General features: G+C 37.8%; 1 protein-coding gene across 9 annotated transcripts in view; it reads right to left on the bottom strand.

The window, feature by feature from the left end:
- Positions 1 to 4,321: 4,321 nt before the first annotated feature.
- LOC139979685 (serine/threonine-protein kinase Nek1-like) overlaps positions 4,322 to 26,384 on the bottom strand; it is a 40,596-nt gene continuing 18,533 nt past the window's right edge. For 6 of the 9 annotated variants that reach the window (XM_071990710.1, XM_071990716.1, XM_071990715.1 and 3 more), the window contains 21 exons: positions 25,836 to 25,898; positions 25,395 to 25,490; positions 24,402 to 24,445; positions 23,352 to 23,395; positions 22,426 to 22,472; positions 21,619 to 21,672; positions 21,120 to 21,225; positions 20,510 to 20,800; positions 19,190 to 19,309; positions 18,220 to 18,339; positions 17,227 to 17,529; positions 16,710 to 16,796; positions 15,127 to 15,429; positions 13,527 to 13,593; positions 12,867 to 12,933; positions 12,207 to 12,385; positions 11,328 to 11,440; positions 10,728 to 10,886; positions 10,188 to 10,366; positions 8,969 to 9,101; positions 4,322 to 7,227 (listed from right to left, as the gene is read on the bottom strand). In XM_071990710.1, the coding sequence (XP_071846811.1) occupies positions 7,217 to 7,227; positions 8,969 to 9,101; positions 10,188 to 10,366; positions 10,728 to 10,886; positions 11,328 to 11,440; positions 12,207 to 12,385; positions 12,867 to 12,933; positions 13,527 to 13,593; positions 15,127 to 15,429; positions 16,710 to 16,796; positions 17,227 to 17,529; positions 18,220 to 18,339; positions 19,190 to 19,309; positions 20,510 to 20,800; positions 21,120 to 21,225; positions 21,619 to 21,672; positions 22,426 to 22,472; positions 23,352 to 23,395; positions 24,402 to 24,445; positions 25,395 to 25,490; positions 25,836 to 25,898 (2,586 nt within the window). In that variant the 3' untranslated portion in view covers positions 4,322 to 7,216. The remainder of the gene's footprint in view (positions 7,228 to 8,968; positions 9,102 to 10,187; positions 10,367 to 10,727; positions 10,887 to 11,327; positions 11,441 to 12,206; positions 12,386 to 12,866; positions 12,934 to 13,526; positions 13,594 to 15,126; positions 15,430 to 16,709; positions 16,797 to 17,226; positions 17,530 to 18,219; positions 18,340 to 19,189; positions 19,310 to 20,509; positions 20,801 to 21,119; positions 21,226 to 21,618; positions 21,673 to 22,425; positions 22,473 to 23,351; positions 23,396 to 24,401; positions 24,446 to 25,394; positions 25,491 to 25,835; positions 25,899 to 26,384) is intronic. The other 3 variants (XM_071990713.1, XM_071990719.1, XM_071990717.1) reach the window with 3 other exon arrangements.

Genomic DNA, 26,384 nt, shown 5'->3' with positions numbered 1-26,384 from the left:
TCCTTTGTATATAGTTTGCAGTAGGGTTCTTAATTTTTTTAAATGAACGATCATTTTCCCTACCAAGCTGATATGCATGCAGCTGTGTGCTAGAAATGTTTATGGAAAACACAAGCCTATCCTTCCAGTTATAGTTCTGTTGTATGATTCGTTACTCTGTTTGACCAAACTAATACGTTCAACCACAGAATTTTTGTGCGTTCAACTCTTAGGCTGCACTGAGTTTTATCAAAACTGTCATTGAACGGAACCGCGACTGATTTTTAAGCAGAAATTTTCAAAGATGATATCGTGAGAAGAATAAAACTGATTTCATGTAGAAAAGACATCAGCGCATCCTAGCTAAGAATATTTTCTACCCCTTGTGTTAATCAGGACCAAAACGAAATTGTCAATTTTCTAATTTCCTTCAAAAAAAGTCTATCCTACCATTAGCCGGCTGTACTGACAACTAAGCCTAGCCAAAATAACATGCGCTTCGTGTTTGAAATATTTCGTAAACAAAACCGGCAAGAAATTGTGACTAATAAGCACACTTGATATATAGATAAAATATTGCCCCCTTCCCCACCTCAACCACACACCCTCGAATCCGCTACGGCATCCGTGCTGTAAAGCAAATAATTATTTTTCTTTAGCCACTTTACTTGTTGCCTTCCCAGTTTCGTTCCTGTAATTATCTGTCAAGCGGTGATCAGTTTGTCCTCCTCCCATCAGGGCTTACGCCACCGTTGTGTAGTTCCTCCGCCACGCATATACTCACTCATTACTGTATGTCTTAGGCAAGGAATAATCATGTTGCTTTTTTCTTTTGCGGCATCCGTACTATAAAAATATCATCGTATTCCTTAAATGACATGAAGAAAAGATTCGTTATTTGCTGCTTTTATCACTGCATTCAAATAATTGTGTAATAAAATAACTCATTTTTATAATTTAAATAGGAAATTTACAGGGCATAAGGGATTTTGTAAAGTTTGATTTCACGTATATAATGCATGTTAGGCTTCGTTTTAAGTGTAATGATAATTTGTAACATAAGGTTCATTTTTCGTCCGGATTGTGCATTGCCTGGCGAAGGAAGCGTCAATTTAACCGTCTTCGTGGTCACTGTGTCACGACGAATGAAAACCTTTTTCTACGGAGACCTACATATTCCATTTATGTTATATTCAGTACTAAAATCAAAGCTACTAAAGAAACTTTAAGAAAACAGTTGTGATATCATAGTTTCAATTGATAAAAACATGTTTTGACCTACCTTGGATTTGGAATAGTGGCGTGCGCAGAGTGGAAGGGGGGGGGGGCAGGCGACTCCCGAGTGGTGCAGTTAAAAGAATTAGACCACTACTATGGGTGTACCCCCCCCCCCTTTTCTTTAACCTCACACAAAGTTCTATTTAGCAAACCTTACATTAACATGATCATTTTATAATGGTTTTCGTAAACATTTAAAAAAAAATTCTGAGAGAGGACACAATCCCCCTGCCCCCCCCCCACACACACATATGCCCCTAACGCGTCAACCCTCTAACATGTTAAAAAATCGCTATGGTAAATTAATCGAAATTTCAACCAGCCTAACTAAAAGTGTTAAAACCGCATAGAGTATTTATTGTATTCGTAAAAAAAAAAATGATTCCTTGTTCTTTTTAAATTTGAACACTTAAATTTGAGGCCATATGCTGTGTGATTGATGGTGACCTTAATCTGTTTTGACATGTTTTTGTATATTAGGGGCAGATTTCCGACGGAATGATGGCATATACTCTTTTGATTTGACAATCTCGAATAACACGTGGATATATGTGCTGAAGATAATAGTGACACACCCAACGCACGCACGCGTTGAACGTACAGCTGGCTTGCCGTTCTTTGCTGAAGACTTGTTGGACGGTAACTTTTCTGGTGAGGAATTAAACTTCTTACGAGTCGACGAATAATATAGTTTAGTTTAAACCCAAGGCCGCAGGAAGCCTTACAAGTAGCTTATTTGAGACCCTATCCGTGTTAGATGAACACCGGCTTCTTCAAGCCTTCACTTTTCGATAGTGTTCAGAGGATAACGAGGCAGGGGTGTGTATTTGCCCCTATTCCTGCTCCCGGGACCTACGGACGAGAGTGTCTGCCACAGCATCTGACCACTTTCTCAAACACTGAAGTTGGCACCTGCACCCCATTCGACATCACTGCAGTGCAGCCATAACGAACAAAGTTGTTTCGAAACCAAGTTAAGAACAGAAACAAACCCATTTTTCCCCAAGTTCACAAACCAGAAATACCAAATCCACGGAAGACCCCGCACATCACCATGCACTGCACTACAGCGATTTTAGAATAGGTCAAGAGAATCTGGTTCCTGGCGGAATTTTGATCCTGGAACCTAAGGGTTGTGAGACGGACACTAACCGCTGAACCAAGCCTTTGCCCTTATATCCCCCCATGGTCAAGGTCAAGTAAGTAGTAGGTGGTGAAAACTAGATCCTCATCTGCTGATAGTATGTTAAATTGCTAACATGTTACGTAGAAGCGATGCATTCTCATATCCCTATGGCAACCCTGCTGATGAACGTGCTTCAAATAAAAATAAAAATTAGCGCCATTTCATTGGTTTACCTTACATAGTTTACCTGAATGTTTATAGTTCCTTTGGGTATAATATAGCCTGATTATGATACTTTCAATTTAATAACTTGAGGTGATTGGACTAACTCTCGAGTCAACGACCTTGATCATGACGTTACTGTGATTTGTCGTTCAGATTATGGCTACTTCCTTCCGGGAATACCATCCGATCATCTTGAAGGAGATAAATTGGGTAACTTCTCTTTGGGTGCATCGGCAGGAGCTACCCGCGTAGATTCTGTCTTTGCCGCTAGGGATGACGTCATACCACCTAATCGGATAACTGACCTGGAAGTCGCTGCGGTCAATATTTCCATGGTGACGTTGACGTTTACAGCGCCCGGTGATGATTTGGATTTTGGAAAATGCAAGTCTTCCCATTCTCTTGTACAGTATTATTGGTAGAAATGTTCGAAAACAAAATTCAAGTGTATCAGTTTTAAGCAAAGGTTTTTTGGGGGGGGTTCTATAGTCAAAGGCAGTTATTGAAATTTGGGCATGAGTGACCATTCTTGGACTTCCTAGCATATTTTAAGCGAACAGCCTACTAATGTTCAATCAGTTAACCAGGACAACGAAGGCGATGTTGGGGGTGGGGGGGGGGAGGTAATCTTGACTTCATTCTTGCAAAGTTCTCAAAGTTACGTACCGATAATTTGCACTTGAATTATTGCCAAATATTGCCAGATCAAAAACCCATATATCTGACCTATATATATAACCTTTTCCTTTCTTTCTTTTGCCATAACAGCCTTTCAATATTTGGTGTACCGATCTATCACTCGAGACAATATCTTACAAAACCAAGCTCTGCCCCTTTCGGCTTTCGTAGAAGGCGATCCTCTGTCGCCTTCTCAATACGGTACCACAGAGACATTCGTTCTACGGTTACCACCGACTTATTCGGCAGAAACTATCACCGTGTCTTACTACTTCGCCGTTACCGCCGAAGACGACGCCGGTAACCGGGGCAATTTATCGGTTCTTGCACAAGCAGTCATCAACTTAGGTGTCTCTACAACATTGTCACCTTTGGATGAACACCGTGATGAAACAACCGGTTTGATATCAACCGACGATAGCATTACGACTGAGATAACAGACATAAAAACATTCAAGGTGAAACCCACGCCACCTATGAGTACTAGGACACCGATAGAACATTCAACGGTAGCTCCGATTACCTGTAGTAGCAAACTCTGTTTCTCTTTGGTAACTATAGGGACCTTTCTGATCATCTTTTTAATTATTGTCGTACTTTTTGCAGCCCAAAAACGACGTAAAAGTAGGAGGATTAAAAGTGGTCACGACATTCCAATGAGTGCATCATAGCCTCTCCTTAGGTTCGTTGATTCTTATATTCAGTTACAGATTTAGAAGGTTATACCACTTCTATTTCTTTTCTTGTGTGGGGGTGGGGGGGTGGGGAGGGGGTGTGTGGACATACCCTCTCTACTTGCTGGCTGCTTGCATTATATTGTACGTCTGGTGTTGGTAAAGTCGGGGTCAAAATGGCGAGTCATTATTCATAAATTTGTGAATAATGATATATTGCTGTTATAATATGGAAGAAATCTTGGTCAAAAGGTCAATTAAAACTCAGCCAATCATGTTGGATCTGATGAGTCAGAAGAACAATGTATAGGCGAACATGCATTCAGTCAAGGAAGCAAAGAGAACAAGACGGACGGTAAACTGGTCTTACATTAAATATTTTAATGATCAGCAAAACAAAGAAAGCTATGATAATGGCACTTTTTAAAAACACATATTAACACATCAATTATCTTTGAAACAAAAATTTTAATTGAAGCACTGAAATTTAACCAAGTTGTGACGATTATTGTAGACTATTCTCTCATGCTATACATCAAAACACTTTGTAAGGGACTGAGCAGTATTTAGATGAAGTTTAGGAACTGTTCATACTGTTAGTACGAGTGTTTTGTAGCATGCTTTGGGAGGACAGTTTATAGTGTTACTACAGTAGATATAGAAAATTCAAAATTGTCCCATACGAATCTTTACAGAAATCACAGTAGATATTAAATATTTAGGGTTTCAATTGTATAAATATTCAGTAATAACATTTAACTACTCACCTAAGTCATTTTTTAATTGTACCCCCCCCCCCTCCCCCTGCCGCCCTTCATCCCCCACCAGAGACACTCTAGTAACAAGTGCAATAGTCCATATGAAAGGTATGAAGTATGCCTGCTTAGCCAATATAGTGCAATAAATCAGCAAGCCTTGATTCTAATATGCAAAGTAGGCCATGCTTAGAGTATATTCCAAAATGATCTGGGACTACCCTAATTGTATGTGACCCTTCCCAAAAACCAACAGACCTTTCTGGGGCTGTAAACAATTAGATTATACTCAATAAACAAAATGCAAAATCGAACAGCTAACAATCTGCTGCCTAGAGTGAGAGAGAATATTAAAAAATTTAAAAGCCCTGACCCCCTCCATGGGGTAAGTCAGTGAATGCTTCCCCCCCCCCCCTTCATATCCCGTATTGCAAGGAATCACAGAGTCAACTGGCGTTCTGGTTGTTTGCTATTTCTAATGACCAGACGGATATTACCTTCATTCAGACTTAGTTTGTGAAAACTTTTTTCACTATTAAAAGCAATAAAAAATGATTCGATTCAAGTTGACCCCCTCACCTCCCATCAAGAAAAGGAATTTTGAGGGACTTTCCCTCACGTGAACATTACCCAAAGTGGTATGTTGAAGGGTGTTGAAACTCTCCATGAGGTCTTTGATTAAATGCTTTACCGGTATTTTCAATAATGATATCATAAACTGCTGCAATATGAACTTCCAACCAAGATAAACTTTTTGAGTTAGTGTGTTTACCAGGTTTGTATGACTTTCACCTATTTTCACCCCTGGTTAGACAACCTGTTTTACTCTTACTCTCGCACATAATCATATTTGTAGCAGTGAACTTAAACTTGAAGTATACTAAGATTCACTTATGCCAATAGTTGGGTATCAAAAGGGAATAGTTCACTTGACTTGTTACAAACCACTCAAATAAGTTTTAAAGAAAACAACAACTATAATTTCTTATGGAAAATTGCCCAATTTACATATAGAAAGAAAGGAATTGATGTTAAATAACAATGAATACTGTCAAAGTATTTCAAAAAAAAATGGGGGGTGGGGAAAGACTTTAGATGTTAACAAAACAGATATTTGGTACTGATTCTACAGACATGCTATTAGCAGTAAACTATGAACATGTTATCACACACTGGATATTAATTCAAATGCAACCATACATTTATAATAAAGCAAGAAATAAAACAAGGCTTTTTTTCTTCTCAGTTGATGTTTAAGTTCCAACTCATATGCTTGTAACTACATGCTGTAAAAAATCTATGTGGTCTCAGGCGACTATAGAAACGTCAAGCACTTGTTTATAATAAAATAATATTCAAGGTGTTATATGTACGCAAACTAAGATGGCATTTAGGTGAAAATATTACATTATATTGCAATTTTCTGTAAACAGACTGAATGACGTAGACCAGTGAATGTTAATATAAACATCCAAATTTATATGGTATAAAGTCTTCCTTTTCGTTGACTTTTATCAGATTTTCAGGCCACAGGAATTTTTTTTTAGGAATTACTCTCGTTTTCAGATCCCGAGATGGGGCATGCAGACTTGTTTGAATTCCAAAGAATAAAAAACTCTTGGAATCGTGCGAACAAATAACGAAGACGAAATTATTGAGTGATTTTTTAAACTACTTCTGAAAAAGGTTAGCTGTATGTTATTAGTCACTTACGGCAGAAAGTTGAGTTCTTAAAATGCTACTTTGCCAAAATGTTACCAAAAGTACTGAGTATTGGTCTAATTTAAGATTTCAAAGTCAAATAGCTTGTATATATAAAAGCTTCCAGATCATTCTTGCTTTCAGTTTAAAGATTCTAAGAAACTGATGACCTCTAGACTATCACTGTTGTGACAGAAATACCACTTTGAATCCAAAGAAATGAATGTTTGAATTGTTATTATAACACAACAATAATTTAATAAGATGATTGCATTAGTGTGATCTAGAAAAAAAGAAAAAAATCAGATTCTAACTTAAAGTGTGTTACAGACATTTTTGACTTAAACATATGAATAATTAACTGTTTGTTTTTTATCAATTCCAATTGTTTCAAGGTGGACTAATCACACCTCCTTCCTGTCAATAATACTCTTGCTTAAGTGTACAGATTATTTATGGGACCTAGAGGTTAACTGCTAATTAATATAAAGTGTAATGACTCTTATTTTCAGCAAGACAAAAGTATACGTTGATGTTTACGTTATATAAGAATGAACCTAACTTGATAGACTCAACTTGTTTCCACTTACATAAATTATTTTTACACCTTCTTTTCTTTTGTAAGGACGGATATGTTTTTAAGTAACGCAGTTATTGTAATTAACATATATGTAAAATACTGAATATACATATACATAAATGCTTCAATTTTTATTGCAGATATTAGAAACAGAATTTAATATTTAACTATTTTATTTTAATCTCTACGCTCAGCGGTTGAAAGGCTGGTGTTTCTTCATCTACTCATTATCTGAAGAGAAAAACAGAATGCAAAATGCATTGTGGTTTCAATGATGTAATGTATAGTGAGGGTGCGCAACGTATTTGATCTTAGTAATACAACGGAAAGCAGTGTGATGTGACAAACAATAAATTCACAATGACACAGGCTGTCCTGAAATGACCATTTGACTTCAACATCAGGCTTCTCTTGTACTAAATGTGATACATCAGCATACTAAATATGATATCTGTCCTTGTTGAAATATTGTGTTAAACAAGGTTTTCACAATTTGCCCCCTGAACTCAAATGACCATTGACCTCCGCCCACAACATGAGGCTTCTTGTACTCAATGTGGTACAATTACAAACCACCGATCTGTCCAAGCTTCTCTTGCGATATTATGTTTAGGAAGGTGCCTTAGTGTAGAGAGACAAGTAAGAGGGGAGTGAAGTAACTGTTTGGCATTTGTTGACTTCAAATGACCTTTCTGAACTCCACCGAAATCAATGGGCTTCTTTTACTTGATGTAATACACCTTCTGACCAAGTATGAGATCTGCCCAAGCTTTCAATATCGAAATTAACAAGGTTTTCACAATTTGACCTCTGATGACCTTTGACCTCCAACAAAAACATTAGGCTTCTTGTACCTAATACGGCATTTCTACAAACAAAATATGAGATCTGTCCAAGCTTCCCTTCTTGAGATATCGTGTTTACAAGCTTGGCATCAAAAACACACGCATACATACACACCTACACGCCAGCTTGTATGCATTTAGGTTACAATCGTTATCGGCACCAAAAATGATAGAAATAACCGTAAAGAAAATATGAATAAGGGGAAAGACACTTCAACAAACTTTATACAAATTTGTAAAAGATGTGCAAGAGAAGTTAAACATGTGATGAAAAAGAGAATGTTTACAAAAGAACTTACTTTCATAACAAAAACCTGAATTGAGCTAGACAGAGCTAGATGTTGAAAAATTTGGCAGATTCTTTCAGAAAAGTTTGGATCGTTGACATACCAATAGATGTAGTCGGTATTTCTCAACGGAACGATTACTTAATAATGTTGATATTTTTTATGTATATTTAATTTTTTTTTAACGATATTATCTTAATTAACGGTCCAATATAACAGAAGCTAAATAGACAATACGACCTTACGATAATCGCTAGTTTTCTCTCGTTTCCTTTAATTACATCCAAATAGAGGAACAAAGAATGAAGATGACCAGTAGACAACATTCTATGTCAGAGATAACATAACGTTAGAAGGGCGTAAGAACCGGGGGGGGGGCTGGTCGCCAGCCCCCCCAGTGGAAAATATGGGGGGGCGGAAGTATCATCCCGCCCTCCAGCTTCGCAAGTCAGAAAACCCCTTTTTCATTTCCAAATGAGAAAAAAATCTCATTTGGAGCACCAAATTGCATCTAAGGCCAGGTGAAATGCAAAATTATTTACAAATTGGAGTGGGTGTTGAAGTGTGCTATAATGCACCAAATTGCATCTGAGGCCACCTGGAAATGCATGGAAACACCCCTCCCCTTAGACCCCTCCCCCAGGCCGGCCATCAGTCTTCAGCCCCCCCCCCACACAAAAGTACCTTCCTACGCCACTGTAACGTTATCATATGATTTCATAAGGTTACCAAAACTGTCCTTGAACTTATTATTTAGTTTAAGAGCTAAACTTGGAATTGAATGCTGGAAAAGGGCAACAACTTGCAACAACATCAGGAATCAGGATCATAACTACTCACCTTCTGTGTAGGCACCATCGGCCATGACTAGCTGTAAAATCTTTGTATATAGGTGTTGCTTACTCCAGCCGAGGATGTCTCGAACCATCATCGTTCCTTCCTCGATATTCTCATCTTCATCCTCGTGAATTGCCTGAAGTAATCAGATTGGACAAAGGGGTGGGGTGGGGGGGGGAAGAAAAAAAAAAGGAAGAATATTTATATATTTCTTATTACCCTCTCTTTAAGGTCATTCTTATACATCAAGCTGCAGCACATACACATGCTGAGGGAGTTGGAATTTGTTTCCTACCTAAAGATCTAAAGCAATCTATACATCTCAAGCAATTTCAGTGAAACATGTCCATATTTTTCAGCCACTTTTGAAATCTTTACCGGGGTCACAAAACTTGAATATACAAGGACAATACATAGGGTTTGCTGCAAACATATTTTGATATCTCGAGGCAAATCAAATTAAGCTGGTACTGAGGAGTGAAATGCAATGCAAAAACTGGGCCATTCTGTTGCTACACCACATGTAGGTGTGTTGTAGTTTTCTTATACAAATATCATTGGGTTTTTTTGGTTATATAGTTCTGTAATAAATAAAATCTCACAAAATCTCAAAACTTTTTTTCAATATTGTAGCCAATAAATCATTCCCTATTCTTTAAAGAAATGTTTTATATGCTATGTCATCAAAACATTCATGCATGTTTGATCCATCAAAAGCTGATAATATTAAAATCCAATATCCTGCAACTGATAACTCGTACGAGACTGTCGTCAGGAAACTGGCAGGAAATCGATGGTTCAAAGATAAGTCAACTGTGTTTATCGTTTCTAAAAATAGAGTAAAACAAAACATACTATTTTCTATAGACAGAAAACGAACGATGGAAAATCGATTACCCAAGAAATTGATATGATTCCCTTTCCTGGAAGACGAGTGACGCTTCCACATGTTTGTGTGATCACATGCAGGTCAACATCGGTAACAATCTGTGTCTGACAGCTTTTCTAATCATGAAACACAATAAATAACTTAAAATCGGCTGACGTATTATACTAGCAAAACTAGGACTCTTTGAACTTGGCAGTTTTTTCTTAAATTTTGAGATAATTTTAAATTTGTAGATCTGGGCGTGACTTTTACAAAATGTGATCGTCCTGTCCACTCAAGAGATCTGCATATTCTTTTGAGATGGAGCTAATCTGAGCCACGGTCACACCTTACCTGGACAGCTTTGTAAGCTTTCAGGAAGTTATCGCAGCCCAACTGACGCTCCAACTCCATCCTTGATTCTTCGAGCCTGAAGAAGACGCTCTCTGAATCCTCGTCATCCGCCTCTGAGTGCCTCCTCCTACTCTGATCAAAATCATCCAGCTCTCCGTCGTCGTCATAACTACCCTCTCCTGAGGAGTGAGAGAATCGTGGAAAGACTTCATCTCGGATATTACAAGAGCAACGCTGTATTAAACTTTGTCGCCGGCAGAACAAGATCATTTTGATTCACTATGATTTCCAAGCATAAATGCCCTGCAGCTTTATTTCGTATGAACATGATTTCAAATCAACATGAAAGTCAGACACAGATGCTCACACTGACATAATGTTCTACACACACACAGACAACCTGACATTATTTTACTAACGCTACTAGGTTTGGTGATGCAAAGAATTTAGCAGTGTAACTATCTACACAAAGACAGGTGACATAAGGACACAGAGACTGACAAACACACAGAAAACTGACATGATTTTCTTTCTGCTTACCAGAGTCCCAGTCTTCGTTGATTGGTTTACTCTCCCCGGCTGCCTCATCCAACCTCTCATCCTCCTCTTCGGCCTGAGATATATCATCACCAGCGGGGGATCTTGGAGTAGTCCCCTCTGGGCTAGCTCGACCTTCTGCATCTTCAGTTCCATCTGCATCTAGAGAAGAAATTCATAAACTGATTTGGTTGCCACGTACCCGGAAAGCAGACTTACACCATATTTTACCATATGTCTGGATCTCCGACTTATGTCAGCATCCGAGAGGAGGGTTAAAAGCATTTTAAATCTACTCAATTTTTTTGAGGTAACTCCTACAAACCTATTATCAATGAAAAGATGTCTCTCAATGGTGATTTGTCATCTAGCTAACCCCAAACTTAAGCACAGAAGGAATGTTCTGATGTATAATGCAAAAAGAATTGAGCTTTACAATTCCGTGCAGCTAAAAATATCAGCTTGAGAATCAATTTGTCCTCCTTTCTTTCCGTTAAAAAATATGGTAACACGATGACCAAACTACCGTAACTTCCTAAACTGCTCGCAAAGTTGCAGATTAAATTAGGGATAGGCTTGACTGAGGAGAGAGCTGATCATTACCGACAGCTTCCAGAAGATGTTTCATAGATTCCACCATACTCTGATAGGCTTCTTCCTCGTCATCCTCCTCCTCATCATCATCATCACCATCATCCTCTTCTTGCTCCGTCTCCCTAGAATAAACACAAAAGAGATCTGATGTTAATCAAGCTCTTGCCTTTACTTCAAAAGATAGAGAAGAGGAGGCTCTCAAGGGGCTAGGATTAATGTCACGACACGAGTACTCCATTTCTCGATATAGGGAGGTATTTGAGATTGTTAAAAAAAAATTCAAACTATTTTATAATTTTATATTGCTGGTAATTGTCTCAAGTGACAAGATCTTAACTTACTAACTTTATAATTTCATTTGAAAGTATGGTGAGGAAGCAAACTTCCCCCTGATGGAGATACTATGATACCACATGTTGGACAAGACGGCAGCCCTCTGACACGACCTTTGAACTTTTCCGAAACGGAACAAATATATTCTGGATTGTTGGGGGGAGTTATCACAAATTTCACTATCATCTGCAGGACAGAGAAATCTGAAGAGAACAGTCGGTTTTGTCTTCAACATAGATCACCTTCCAGTGCCCATTTAGCCCCCTTCCTCCCGATCCAACAAAATTGAATAACGACAAAACCTACCCTCACTTAGGAACGAACATTTGAGGGAAACTGTATTTGAAAAGTGATCATACTCTTCACAATTTTATGTTGCTACTTCTAAATTCTTTGTGAGTTTGGATTCATATTGAAAAATCAATAAATTCGACAATAAATCTGAGGAAAAACAAAAGACAAGTCAACAGGTGTGCAGGGTTGGTATCTTGGGGGAACCTTTTAAATGGCAGTATTTTCAGACTATTATTTTAGATAGAGTGAGTTGGGACTCACCCGCTGCCTGCTTCATCTCCGCCATCACTGAGGGTCTCTTCATCCTCCTGGGTGTTCACGATATTAAGAGTCTGGGCGGCCGCAGCTAGGACTTGCTGCTCTACCTCAAAGAATGGATTGAAAGCCAATGTAGTACGAAAGAGTTTGCTGAGGTCTGGTAACGAACATGTTCGTAAAAGCTGCGGAGGATAATATAACGTCAAGAGGGAATAAAACAAAGAAAAAAAGGGGGAATAGTCCCCACAATCATAATCTCTCTCTCGAGAAGGTTGAGATGAGCTAGAACGAAACCTCGACAGAGGTAATGTAAACGCTTGCGTACTTGGGATCAGTCCCTATAATCGTAATCTTTTTCTCAGGAAGGTTGAGACGAGCTAGAACGAAACCTCGACAGAGGTAGTGTAAATGCTTGCATACCTGGGATCAGTCCCCACAATCTTAATCTCTCTCTCTCTGGAAGGATCCTGACCCCACAAGTGTGATCAAGATTGTAGCGTAAAAGCTGAGGGGGGGGGGGGTGGGGGTTCTTCAAGTCCTTTAAACAATCATCTATGAACCCTTTCATTATAACCAATACATATAGTAGGTAGAAGAACTTGGTAAGCGAGGGAGCAGTATCTTGGTAGAAACGCTAGGCTGTAGTAAAATTAAACTACTTACTCTTGAATCTGCATCAAAGGTTCCAACAGTAAGACCAGAGACAACTGCTCCTGATTTTTGTAAATTTCTGGTAAGAAGGACAAACATTTCACTCATTATATATGCAAATATAAAACAAATCATGAAAACTAAATCGTTTCATGCTTTCAATGCATTTTCAAGATGCCAATGGAAAAATGGGATAACTGATAAATGAACCTGATTGGACCATCAGAAACTAGAAAAACAACACAGTATTGACCAAGTTCTAATGACATTTACTTGAAAACTAAAAAAAAAACACATGGCTTAGCGAATCTTGTCGCATGTTAGAGCAAAAAAAATACTATCACTGAATTCTATTGTGTCCATTACAAGATGAAGACAATATCATAATACACATCTAATACAAGGATTGAGGCTCCAAGGGAATCTCCACAGGCGGAGGTTAGGAAGGGGGAGGAGGGTACGGTGAGGTGACCATTGATGAGGAAAGGGATGGAGAGGTGAGTGGTGATGAGAAAAAGGGGGTGGTGAACTGGGAAATGCATTTTCAACCTTGTGAAGGGGATGAGTTGAGGGGAGGAGGGTGATGGAGGGGTTGGTGAGGGAGCAGTTGATGAAGGGTGGCTGGTGTGTGGAGAGTTGAATGGGGTGCTTTATCACAAAAATAAGACTTACTGGGATTCAGGAGCAGTATCCTCTTGCTCAGAGTCTTCATCCTCCAAGTTCACTTTACTGACAAGAGCTGTAAAAAGTGAAGATACCAACAATAGAATTACAAATATTGATATCACATTGATATGTAAGAGATATAACATTAAAACCCAAATAGCAATTGACAAGATATATGAGGAGTGCAAATAATTATACGATCATAAAACTTAAACATATATGGATCAGATTCCAAAGGAAAGCATATTTTGGAGACAAGATCATGTGAAGCCGGCCAGCAAATGAGTTGTATAATAAATATTTCAATATATGCAAATACATACGAAGTTGGAAAGGGGGTTGAGGGGGGAGGGGCGAGGGGTTGAAAGCAGGATTTGAGATGGCATAAAACGTTAAATATGTTAAATAAAGACTGTCACTGCTTTCAGGATTGTTATTCTGGTGTCGAATGCTTTTGTTGAATTAGAAGACGCAAGCAAAAGGCAGGGATGAGCCTGGGGTAAAAAAAAAATCACGGAACTTTGCAAAAATTGCAGTATAGGCTCCAGTTTTCATATGCTATAGTGTGTTAGGATAATAGTTTTTGTCCCCGAGGTAGAACAGTAATCATGGATATTCCGCGAAATCGCAGAAAAAGCTCATGAACCACAGAACCACAGAACTATACAGCATGACACCATTATGTTTATGTGCATGGTTTACCTCCCTCAACAAGCCTCGGCAATCAATTGCTATAAACAACAGTCATCTGAGATTGATGGGTTTTACGATAATCTTTCTCAACTTGTGAGGAGAGTTAGTGAACAACATGATGACAATACAACAAAAAGTCTGGTGGTATTCCATTAAACAAATTCAAAAAATGTGTTATGGAAGTAACTTTCATGAGAGGTCTGTTGTGCTAACCCGGTAACAAGTTAACGCAATATCAAATCAAGCATTACTGAGTGATGTTCAAGGAGTTGGGGGGGGGTGGGATGGGATAAGGAAGGGTCATGGAAGCACCTAATGTGTAGGGGTTAGTACAGCAATCTTTAAGGTGCTAAATCAAGCACAGCAAAATAATGCAAACAAACACAAAAACAATGTAAACACAAGAGTAAAAACAAAAGAAAAAGGGGAAACAAATATGTCAATATGCCGTGTTTGTTTAGTACAAAAACCAGAGCAGCTGTAAATGGAGCAACACAATGACTTGGCTGTAACAGTTTTCAATCTCTTCCCGGAAGTAATATTATATAATATTCCACCATCTCATCAATAACTGATGGTTTTAAAGATGGATGCCCTGTTTGGCTGGTTAGTTTTCAAGCAGGTCAAAAATGTGAATCCCCCCAAAAAACCTTCCCTTGTAAAATTTAAATATGTCAGTCTGGTTGGTAAACCAGCCAGAAATACCAGCTAGAAACTTTGGGATGGTGAGATGCTAAAATATAGCTGCAAAAAACCTTTTAAGGTCAAAAGTGAAGCCGGTTCCATTCACAGTCTGAGCAAAAATTGTTGGCTATTTCTGGGCCAACAATGCTGTCACAATGTTAGTTGAAATTTTTTTTTTTAATGTGAGTGTGTGTGTGTTAGTATTCTGTGAGTCTAAACTGTCATATACCTTCATCATCAGCTTTCCTGTTGATCATTTTCTCCGTCCCATGACTTTGAGACTGTTCCTCACTCAAAACTTGATCATTTTTTAGAGAGTTTTCATTCCCAATAACGATTTCAGCATCTCTCACCGATGTCGAGTCACAGGGTTCACTATCGTTGCTATTAGTTACAGAACTTTTTGAAATGTCATCGTTACAAGTCACATGCAGACTTGAGTCTGGGATGTCTATTTCTTGCTCTACTTGTTTCTCTTTATTTTCCTCTGTCTTCTGTTTCTCATCGACGGCATCGATATCGGTCTCTTCATCTAACGGAGTAAAGATGGACGGAGTTGATCTCGTCCTATGAGGAGGGCTTTCATTTCCAAGACAGTATTACGATTTTGGAACAATCAAATCACTTCTGAAACTATTTTAGAGTTGAGGGTTTCATCAGTTACAAACATTTTACAGTAAAGTAATTACCGTACGTAATTGGATACTTGAGAGACTCGAATAATGTTTGACAAAATATGTCATCAGAACTGATGCTGTGAATCAACCATGCACACACAAATATCACAACAACATTGATACATATAGCACTTTACATGAAACCAAATGATCATTACGGGCATCCTTACATGCAGGCACGTATTGACATAGCTATTCTATCTCATCAGCAGGTCACATCACTGCATAGTTCTAACCAGGGGAGGGAAGGTATTAAACAAATCTCCAAGTTCCCAATCATTGTCTTGAAAATGAGACTAGTACAATACCATGGCAACCAGAGGCAGACAATTGATACCCAAGCAGAAATACAAAAACGTGATTACCAATTCACCTAGACAGCACCAACCGGACCGCTACTTAAATGTACCTCGCCACTATGGCAGTACAATAACACATCGCTGATCTAATTATGAGGGCTTTGCCAGGATGACAATTATGTAGGGCATAAGACTGCTGACATTAACTAAATGAAATGTCGCTCTACTATGTTGACTTTTGCAACATTACCACAGATGAAATGCCACTGTCTTATGACAACTTCACACATGTCTACCAACCTACATATGACATGACGACTTTGTAACTTTGTCACAAATAAAACGACCATTATCTTGAGGACTTAACATATGTCTAGCCCCCCTCCCCACCCCCCCACTATGAAAACCATGGAAACATAATGACATGATCTATTATACAACATTTGCCTACCATTGATTTACATATCCACACAGAAAGTAACATATTACACAAAGTGAACCGAGTAACCGAGCCTTTATGCTACATACAAGTTTAGTTAGCCATATTGCGACTGCAGAACAACAGACATATATCTGGTTGAAGAATTATATTTCCATGACAGCTACAACATATAAAAGAAACTTTGTTACTATCCCTGGAAAGAACAACACTCGATAAGATTAAATTTCATTATTGGTTACTTAAGAGCTTAATTGTTATTCCAGGGTGGAAGTGGCATTCCATGGTCTTAGCAGGAGTAAATTTTGTAAAATTCTGACAAAGTTGGTTATTATCCCTGGATGGAAGGAGCCCTAGATAATCTATGAGAATTGAGTTCGATGATTGTCTAACTTACATCTTTGGGTACCATCTCTCGATGAAGGAGCACTCAGTGGTCTTACAACAGGCAAAGACGGCATAACAACGACAGGGTCACCCACATCTGGAATTTTAAGAAAGATATTTATTGCCACCATAACAAAGAACTGAGAAGTCAACCATGTGGGCCAGTAAGGTCGTCTGTCTTTCCATAGAACATTTTTTACTTTTATTTAACCCTTGACCTCACAAGTATGCCCCCTTGACCTCAAATATGATCCACTCAAAACATTAAGTATATTGGGGTTGAATGTAGAGTACACATTATATGGGTGAGTCATACATTAAGTATGACCTCTGTTGAATTTCCTAGAAAAGTCAGAGTCATTAATACACACTCCTACACATATACACATGGTACATACATGGTGAATATAGGTAGATACATGGTCAATACATGGTAAATACATGGTACATACATGTCCACTTGGTTGCACATCTAATAATATGATGACAATCTATTACCTGCATTCAAGTACACCAATCTACCTTACCTTGCTTTGGTGACTCTGGGATAACATTAGTATCGACCTCTGACCTTCCATCTCTGCTGTCAACTCCAATATCGACCTCCGACCTTCCATCTCTGCTTTCGACTCCAGAATCGACCTCTGACCTTCCATCTCTGCTTTTCACTGCAGAATCGACCTCTGACCTTCCATCTTTGCTTTCCACTGCAGAATCAACCTCTGACCTTCCATCTTTGCTGTCGACTCCAGCCTCTGATGTGTCATCTTTGCTTGCATCTTTGGAATTTTCCTCTGTATTGACAGTGTTTGCATCTGGATTCGATTTGCCTTTAGTAGTAAGAAGAAGCAGAAGGTACAAACAAAACCTTTTGAATCCATCTTTATCTCACCACTGACAAACAATATGAATGCTCACTGCCAAAAGTGAAAGTAAACAGATACACAATACCTGAAAGGTGGCTGGGGTTGACTGAGGAGGTATATAACTGGTGAGGGCATCTATTGACTTTTCTTAGTAGGTTTTTAGTGTACATATTATATCTTAATATTGAGTTTATATATATCTATATGAAATAGATATGTCTATACATACAATTTCTACAGAGCTTAGCATACACATATTGTAGAGATGGTATTAATACTATGTATCATAAAGGATACAGGTAAAATTAAATAAATAAATAAAGAAACTGTTGATGAGACTGGAAGAGAGTAGAAACCTCCAAAGGCTTTCCTAGTTGATCACTCACTGTGAAAGAAATAATGATAGCAGTACGCACAAAAAAATACATTGAAGTAGCAGCAAAATACAGAAAGGAACAGTGGGCAAACGCAATGAAAACGCACTGTGAAACTGGATAGGGAAAAGAGCATTCTGTGAGACTGGTTTAAAGACTTATTTCATATACTCACAGATATTATGGAAATGGATTTTACCAAACAACCAACACTGACACATTGAAGAAAACAACGGAATGCTACAAACTATGCAAAACATGAAGTAAAAAAAAAACTGACCTTCTGCCCCATTTGAGAGGTCAGAGGTCACTTCTTCGCTCCATGCGGTCTTTGGATTGGCTGTTTCCGGTTTATCCTTCACGATGTCTTCATCTTTAGCTTCTACAATTTCCACATTATCTACAAACACATCGACACAGACATACAAGTAAAGTGCACCATAATTATAGGAACAGAAATAAAAAAGGAGAACTGAAAATTGGGAAAGGTTTTGGCATTCTGAAAAAAAGCAAAAACCATTCATGGTTTTATACACAGTCATTAAAAGTTTAAATCCAGTGTTTGGTGTCTAAGGTGAAAGCTCCATCATTAGTAAATGAGAAACATTTAGAAATAAAAATACAAACGACATCATTCTATTAAAAACAGCTAACATATAGCACAGAGATATGACTGAAAAAGTATTTATCAAATTACTTACTTCCTTAATTACTTCAGGTATTTATTTACTTCATCTGATGATGCTTATCTCAAACATATCCCAGTATCAGGGATTATCTGTAAATTGATTATCCAGTGGTCTAAGATATATAAATTCCTATCCAGAGTCCCACAACAAGTTTTCTCACAATTTCAGGTCTTCGGTTAAGTATCACGTAACATCCAAGTTATGGACACCTAGCTAATATTAGTCTCACTGCACAAACTTTCTTAATGAGCACAGTAACTGAGACAGATGACAATTTTCTTGAAGGAACCTCAATTGCCATACAAAGAAGAACACATAAAACCACTCTGACTAACATGTATTATTAACCAAGGAGGGATGGAATGAAAAAGCATAGCATAAACATATCAGTGTATAAAAGGACATGCTAAAAGTGAAAAAATCATTACACATGTACCTGAAATGAAAAAAGAAAATCTAGATGATTTTCCTATTTTTAGGAAATTAAAGATAAATCACACTTTGGTAAGATGGAACACTGACCGATTGTCTGAGTCATGAGTAAATTAATAATGAGTCTACCTGAGTCGACACCTTTTTCTTTGATAACGATGGTCTTGGAGACTGCAGTTGGTGAAGTGGTTCCCTTCTTCTTAACCATAGTGACTCCCAAAGGCCCACTAGCCTGTGTATTGACATGATCTGAAAAGGAAAAAGACTGGTAGGTGACAAATATGCTCTAAAACAGGGGTTCCCTAACTGGGGTACATGAACCCCCAGGGGCTGCGATAGTCAATCCCAGGGGCTTCGTGAGACGTTTCTTAAAGTCAAAACTAGAGTACTTTTTCTTGAACTAAAATCTGATATATCATATAATTTAGTCATGTGCAAAAGTTGTACCTATCGACAAACTCTTTTCGCATTCCATACGCATATGTTGCAATATTAGTACCGTACCGTTCATTTTTCATTACATTATTACACTATGAACTTGATCTATTACGAAGCACTGTTATGCGTGTCATAGTATAATAATGACTCAGATCGTGTCTTGAAAAGTTGGGGGTTTGTGGACGACTCTGACATCCACAGGGGGTTCGTGGGGGGATATTGTTAGGGAAACCCTGCTCTAAAAGGAAACTGCTTACTATGTGTATACAACAGAATTAGTAATTAAGTGAATTCAGAGACACCAACGGACAAAGAGAAGATGGACAGATTAAGTGAGGGGGGAACAAGAGGTAAGAGTGGAGAGGTGAAATTGTTGAATATGGTGGAGTGGTGGTGGAAGGGGGTGGGGGTAAATTTTCCCCATCATTTCCAATCTAGAGAGGGGTAATTCAAAACTACTTTGTATCACACCATGTTTTTTTCTTCAAATCATCCACATTTGTGGTCAACTCTCACAATTGTCTGCAGTTACTATCATGATAAATCATTCGCTTATCAGTGCTCAAAAAGGTCTCTGGCTTTATTTTATAATCACTGCTGACACATTTTCTTTCCAAATTAACTTCTCACACCCATGTGCGATAACTAACCCCATCTTCAGACACCAACTACTGTGAAACCCATCCCCTATCTATCACCTCTGTACCATACATCACCACAATAACTCCAAACTCATCCCCATTCCATCACCTCTGTACCAGCCATCACCACAATAACTCCAAACCCCTCCCCATTCCATCACCTCTCTACCAGCCATCACCATCACAATAACTCAGAACCCATCCCCATGCTATCAACTACATAACATCTACTTCCCTCCACCCCAAAAGTGCAGTAATTTACTTCCTACCAGAATGCTACAGTTAGAAACCTCTCCAGCCGTGCCAGTCATTGACACAGAAAGACTAAACCAATGCCCAACTTCCACTCAGCCATAGGACCCCTACTTACCCCCTTCTCCACTGCTTATGGTCATTGTGGTGGCTTGAATCTCTGCATTTTGCAGCACCCCTAAAACGGTACTTCCCGGTGAAGCCCACTTTTTCCTGATCGCCTGATCCTCCACCGATTCCTTGACGGGCTGACCCACGACAGGTGCACCCCACTTCTTCCTCGGAGCTTGGCTTGGTGGATCGCCCTTTTCCTCGGAAGCGATCTGTGGTGAGGGCTGAGCTTTGGTCTTATTTGTAGATACCGTTGCTTGCTTTTCATACTTGGTCACGACATCGGCTGCACTTGTAACTGAAAGGAGACGAGAATCCGACAAATTTTTTGAAAAATGCACAAAGCAAGAGAATGGAGAGCATATATGTCTACTCATATTTTACAACAAAAAAACAAACTTTTTTTTAACTGTATATGTGAATGTTATTTAATTGTAAAATCATAAAGATTTAAAAATGCCAGACTTTGATCTTATTCAGAGGAAACTGAGTCCTGCTAGGACACAAACATCAGGCCCTCTAGTTCTTATTACCTACTCTAAACCACAGGGAATTTTGTTAACAGATTTCTCTTACTCTTTGAATGTAAAACAAACAGAACTGACTCGTAACTGTACCTTCCATGTTGGATGCTGTTTCCTGCAGAGGTAGTCTGGCAAGGTTCAAGTTCTTCCCATCTCCCCCTCCCCATTTCTTCCTCTCTGCGGCCAGCTGGCTTTCAGGCTGTTAAAAAATATTTTAAAAAATTAAAAAATTAATAAAAAATTAATAAAAAATAAATATAAATAAATAAATAAACAAATAAAAATAAATTTAAAAATAACATAAATAAATATAAATAAATATAAATATAAATAAATAAATAAATAAATAAAAATAAAAAAGATCAGAAGTTGGTGTATTTCAAAGGTTACGTTGTAATCTCCTTGGATAAGACATGAGGGTCATATATAGAAAGGACTTCTGGCCTCACCATCCCCTCCCCCCCCCCCAACGCTTGCATTCTCACACTCCCATCTTCATTAACTGTATGAATTATGGTGTATTGTAAAGCCAAATGGACAAAACTGCTACGTAAGTGCATAGATAAGATTTCACCAAAACCTAGCGACTGACCTGCTCATGGGATGAAGGAGGTTCAACTGGCTCAGGTTTTTGAGGTGCTGCAGTCTACAAATGAAATGATCGACAGAAAACTTAGAAACAGACCAACAAATCGGAGATATGATTTGGGTTCTGTATTTGGTTAATTTCTTAGAACACGTCTCCCTTTTTTTGTAATTTTTCGCCAAGCAAAACTGAAGTGAAATCACCTATTCTATGATGCCAGATATTCCCTGCTGGTCCAATACACAGTAACATCATGCACACTCCCTCCTATAGTGAGGTATACTCCACTGATTATAATGTAACCACTTTACTGAATTCACTTCTAACATTTTCTCCATCATCATTGGAAGAATATAAGAAGCCTGTTAGAAATCACTCTGTTACAAGACAGTGGCATCCTCCAATCGCTGTTTTTAATACCTCCTTATTCCGAATTCCCCCCCCCTCCTTTTATTTTATTTATTCTCTAACCTGAAGTATGTTACATGTGATCACATGATACAAACTGACAAAACTCAAAATGGTAGTTCGTTGCTGCTATAGCAGGAAGACAACACTTGTCCGACTTGTTAATTAGTATTACTTTTGTCACTATTTAAAGTTTTGTACACTGAAGAGAAACAAATAAATGAAATGAAACGAACTGTTTTTTATTACATTTATCAAATGCCTTCGTACATTTTGCTCTTATTGAAAAAGCAAGTGAATGACTGATGCTTAAAGTTGGTTACTCCACAGAAGCTCACCTCTACTTTTTATGTTAGAGTATATATATTTTTTTTTTCTATGTTGAATGACATGTAACACCCTTACCTTTATGTTGACCCCAACATCTTGGAGTACACCGGTCATAGACACACCTACAAATGAAGAAATGAAAAACTGTATATTCAGCCTCCAGGGGGATAAATTCTTATATCAACTATAGCGAATAAAGCAAATCCTTTTTGATAAAATAGTAAATAGATTCCACAGAATGGCTATCATCCAACATGTACTGTTCTTCTCTGACATTTTTTAAGATGCTATCCCATATGAAGATTCACCAAGACAAATAAAATGGTTATTTTGTCACTTAAATATCGTTATTACCAGCCAAGCGACTTAAGCTCATTACCGCCCGACCATCCCTACATATCATTTTTTTTCTTTGTTGTGAGAGAAAAATACTACCAAGACATTGTAAAGAACATTCAACATAGAAGTGATTAGCTGTAGTGACATATCCAACTTCCAAGTAGATATGATAATAGCAGGGTTGTCCAACCTTTTGCAGAGGAGGGCCACATGGAATGATTATGATGAAGGAGGGGGCCGCATGAACCCTACGCTCCATTTTTTGCCCGAAGCCCAAGGCAACAAAAAGTGAGCACTGCACGTGGAGCGCACTGATTTATTTTCCTTCCTGATAAAACAGATGAATAAAGTCCAGCCGCCCCCCCCTCCACTGAGAGAGTGTCACACAAACTGACCTGTATGCAAATTTTTGGACCCAGAAGGTTCGAATGATTGACTATATAGCTTCAAATTGTTATCAATAAATCTGCTCACTAAAATTTCGAACCGTAGAGCATCTCTGGCAGGCCGGACGCAACCCTGCAGCGGGCCGGACTGTGGCCCGCGGGCCGTAGGTTGGACAACCCTGGGTTAGAGGTAGACTATGTTTGAAGTTAATATGAAGAAGAAAAACAGCATGAATATTGTTTAAATTAACTATGGACTAACAGTTTACATCTTACCGGGTGTGGACGGTCCAACAGCTGGTCTTATCTCACCGGCCATGCTGCAAGGCAAAGCAGAAGAAGAAGAGGAAGAAATATATATTAAGAAGCAGCATACATTTAAGATGAGAAGGGAGGAAAAAATACAAATTTTGTGAAAGATTATGATAAATTGTATCATAATTCAATCATGGATCAGGATTTCTCAAATAATCTTCTACAAGGGCCAGAGAGAAACATTGGTTAAAGCAAGGGGGTCGGATAAAATCAAACATTTCACAATACCTAGAATAAGCAATGTGCAAGTTAGGCCGACAGGATTCTCAAGCCTAAAGTATGCACAATTATTCCTTTATTGTAGCTTTTTGATAATGTTTTAGAATTTTTACTCTTTAAGAAATCGTTTTATTTATAGAGCAGCCCCTTTTTGTAAACTGGTAAAGACAGCTTCTTAGATCCTTTGTTGTAGCTTCTTGATAATTTTGATAACTTTTGTAACGCTTTTTATGTTTTTAATATTAACTTAGTCTCATAAACTTTTATATGTCTTAACCTGTATTTTGATGTTTTGTATATTGTTATATTTTTATCCTATTTATAAATATCTCTGTAAATTTATACTGGAATAAAGAAATGAAATGAAATGAAAATTCCACAATTGAGGGCCAATTGTATTTGCCGGCCAGATTGAGATCTTTCAAGAGCCAGAACACCTACTGAGAAACCCTGTCAAGGACTATAACATCTCCCATGTATCTCATTTCTATTTTAATTTGAACCTTTATTCTCTTTTATTGTTTTTTCCCTTTATGCAGCATCTGGACATCACCTCTTCTGGATAAAACCTCACTTTTGAGAGTTCCTTGAAAAAAAAAAACCCAACTCATTAATAAGTAATAAGCTGTTAGGTCAAGATGATAACCTTTGATAATTGTTCTTGATTTCTGCAGTTCAGATAAATGTGGCAACAGCAAAATCTCACCCTTACAGATGAGGGATGGGAAAGGTTAATCAATATTTTAATTCTTTAAATTTAAGCAGAATATTACATTTCCTTCTTTTACTTACTTTTTCTGTTTTTCAACTTTCTCCTGGTTCTTCTTTCTCGCAAGCTGCAAAATAAATGACCAACTTTTCGATTTAGATGTGCTACGGTATTTTCAAAATTAATGACCAACTTTACGACTTAGAAGTGCCAGGGTATTTTCAAAATTCAAACTAAGATGAAAACGTTATTCAAGATATTTCATTTTGGTTTACATTGCAGTGAATATGTGGATGGAAGACAGCAGCATTGTGAACCGATTAATGCAAGCATTTGGTACATGTCTTGGTTTGACAAAAAGCCCAATAAAAAAAGGGTATTTTCATCACCAAAGCCAAAATTTTCCCTCATTTTTAAGACGATCTTACAAATTGTAACTCTCCCCAAAGTGAGTCAGAGATGTAAGTTGTATTTATTCGACAACATGTCGCTGTTCAGCATTACACAGTAACTGCTTTCGTTGTTGATCGTGAATTATTCCTTTTTTAAATCCCGCACATGCCTGCTGCTCTTACATCTATACTCTTCTCCTGAGTACTGTAACTACATACTGATATTAACATAGCCTACAACTGTCTCTGCTACCGCACCTTCAAAGTAGCTAAAGAAAAACAGTGGAGCTATATACCTGCTACCAAGTTTAGGGTAGATGTAATATATATATATATAATCTAATGAAAATCCACGTTTACTCCAAAAGAAAATATTATTAGAGAAAACCAGAGAAATAAGATATGACTCATAATTGACAAATAAGGAGTAAAGTTTTAGAAAATATATTGGAATTTTTGGTCCCCCTGGGACCTTCGTCAGCAATACTTGGCAGTCGAATGAAAAGTACAAAATGTGTTATCCAGTGTTATCGACACACTTCTGCCACCAAACATGCCAGCAAACACTCCTCTTAGAGCAAAACACTGTATGGACCACACATGCTATTTCCTTGTTGCCATAGTAACTGTTCTACCTTCTTTCAGACTAGTGTGCGATATATGAATATTCATGAATATATTTACATGTTCCTGCCACTGTTTTTGCTCTCGTTCATACATTTCTCTCCTCTGCCTCTCCAGCTGTTCTTTAAGTTTGGCTGCTCTTTCATCTGCTTGAGCCTGTTAAAAAAGGGGGGAAAAAATTTAAAAATTAAAATTGACAAATTGATTCATTTTAAGTTCTAAGAGACTTCTAAGAAATCTTATCTATACCTTTACATAATTGACTAAAAGTGAAATAAAAATAAACATATCCAAGAAGGCTACTAAATGCTTATTTAAATACAAGTCTCATTACCCCCTATCTGTTACACAATTAAGATCCTTTTGGGAGAAATGGCAAAACCCTCTATCCAACACTGTACATATTAAACAAAGTTTCATGAACTGTCATGTTCTAACAATAGAACTTTCAGGAAATTCTTTTCCTTAAAAAAACCCAAAAAAAACACCTCATCATCATACCTTCAACGCTTCTATTTTTTTCCTCCGGGAATCAGCGTCTACTTTCTGTTCGTCAATTACATACTGTGGAAAAAGAGAAAAATAAATACTTTCATACGATTAAAAGGAACCACTGCTGTTACGAAAATCTTAAATGTTACCTTTCTGCTTCATTTAATTGCATTGATCCCAGGAAATGCTGAATAAGGATCATAACAGTCCTTGAAACCTGAATTTTAAACACTTGTTAATGTTTTGAATTGCTGTCAAGGTTCTCTGCATTTTTAATTTCATCAAAATGCAACCTTTTTGGTAGAAATTTTTAAAATCTTCCTCTGTTAGTTATTATAAAGAGTAAAATAAAACTTTCAGCTGCATTTGCTACGATGACATGATTCACTCTGCTGTTGCCAGGTGCATTCACAAAATGCCACCAAATTTGAAAAAAAAAGGAAATCATATCTTCATCATACGAAATGCTATGAAGATGTAGTATTGATGTGCAGATTGAGAAAATTCCAGCATGTTTTATTAAGCGATCAACTTCGGCCTCTGTTATATCCCTTTGGT

This window comes from Apostichopus japonicus, chromosome 14, assembly GCF_037975245.1.
Source record: "Apostichopus japonicus isolate 1M-3 chromosome 14, ASM3797524v1, whole genome shotgun sequence".
Lineage (NCBI taxonomy): Eukaryota > Metazoa > Echinodermata > Holothuroidea > Aspidochirotida > Stichopodidae > Apostichopus > Apostichopus japonicus.
This window is presented reverse-complemented; position numbering and strand designations above follow the sequence as displayed.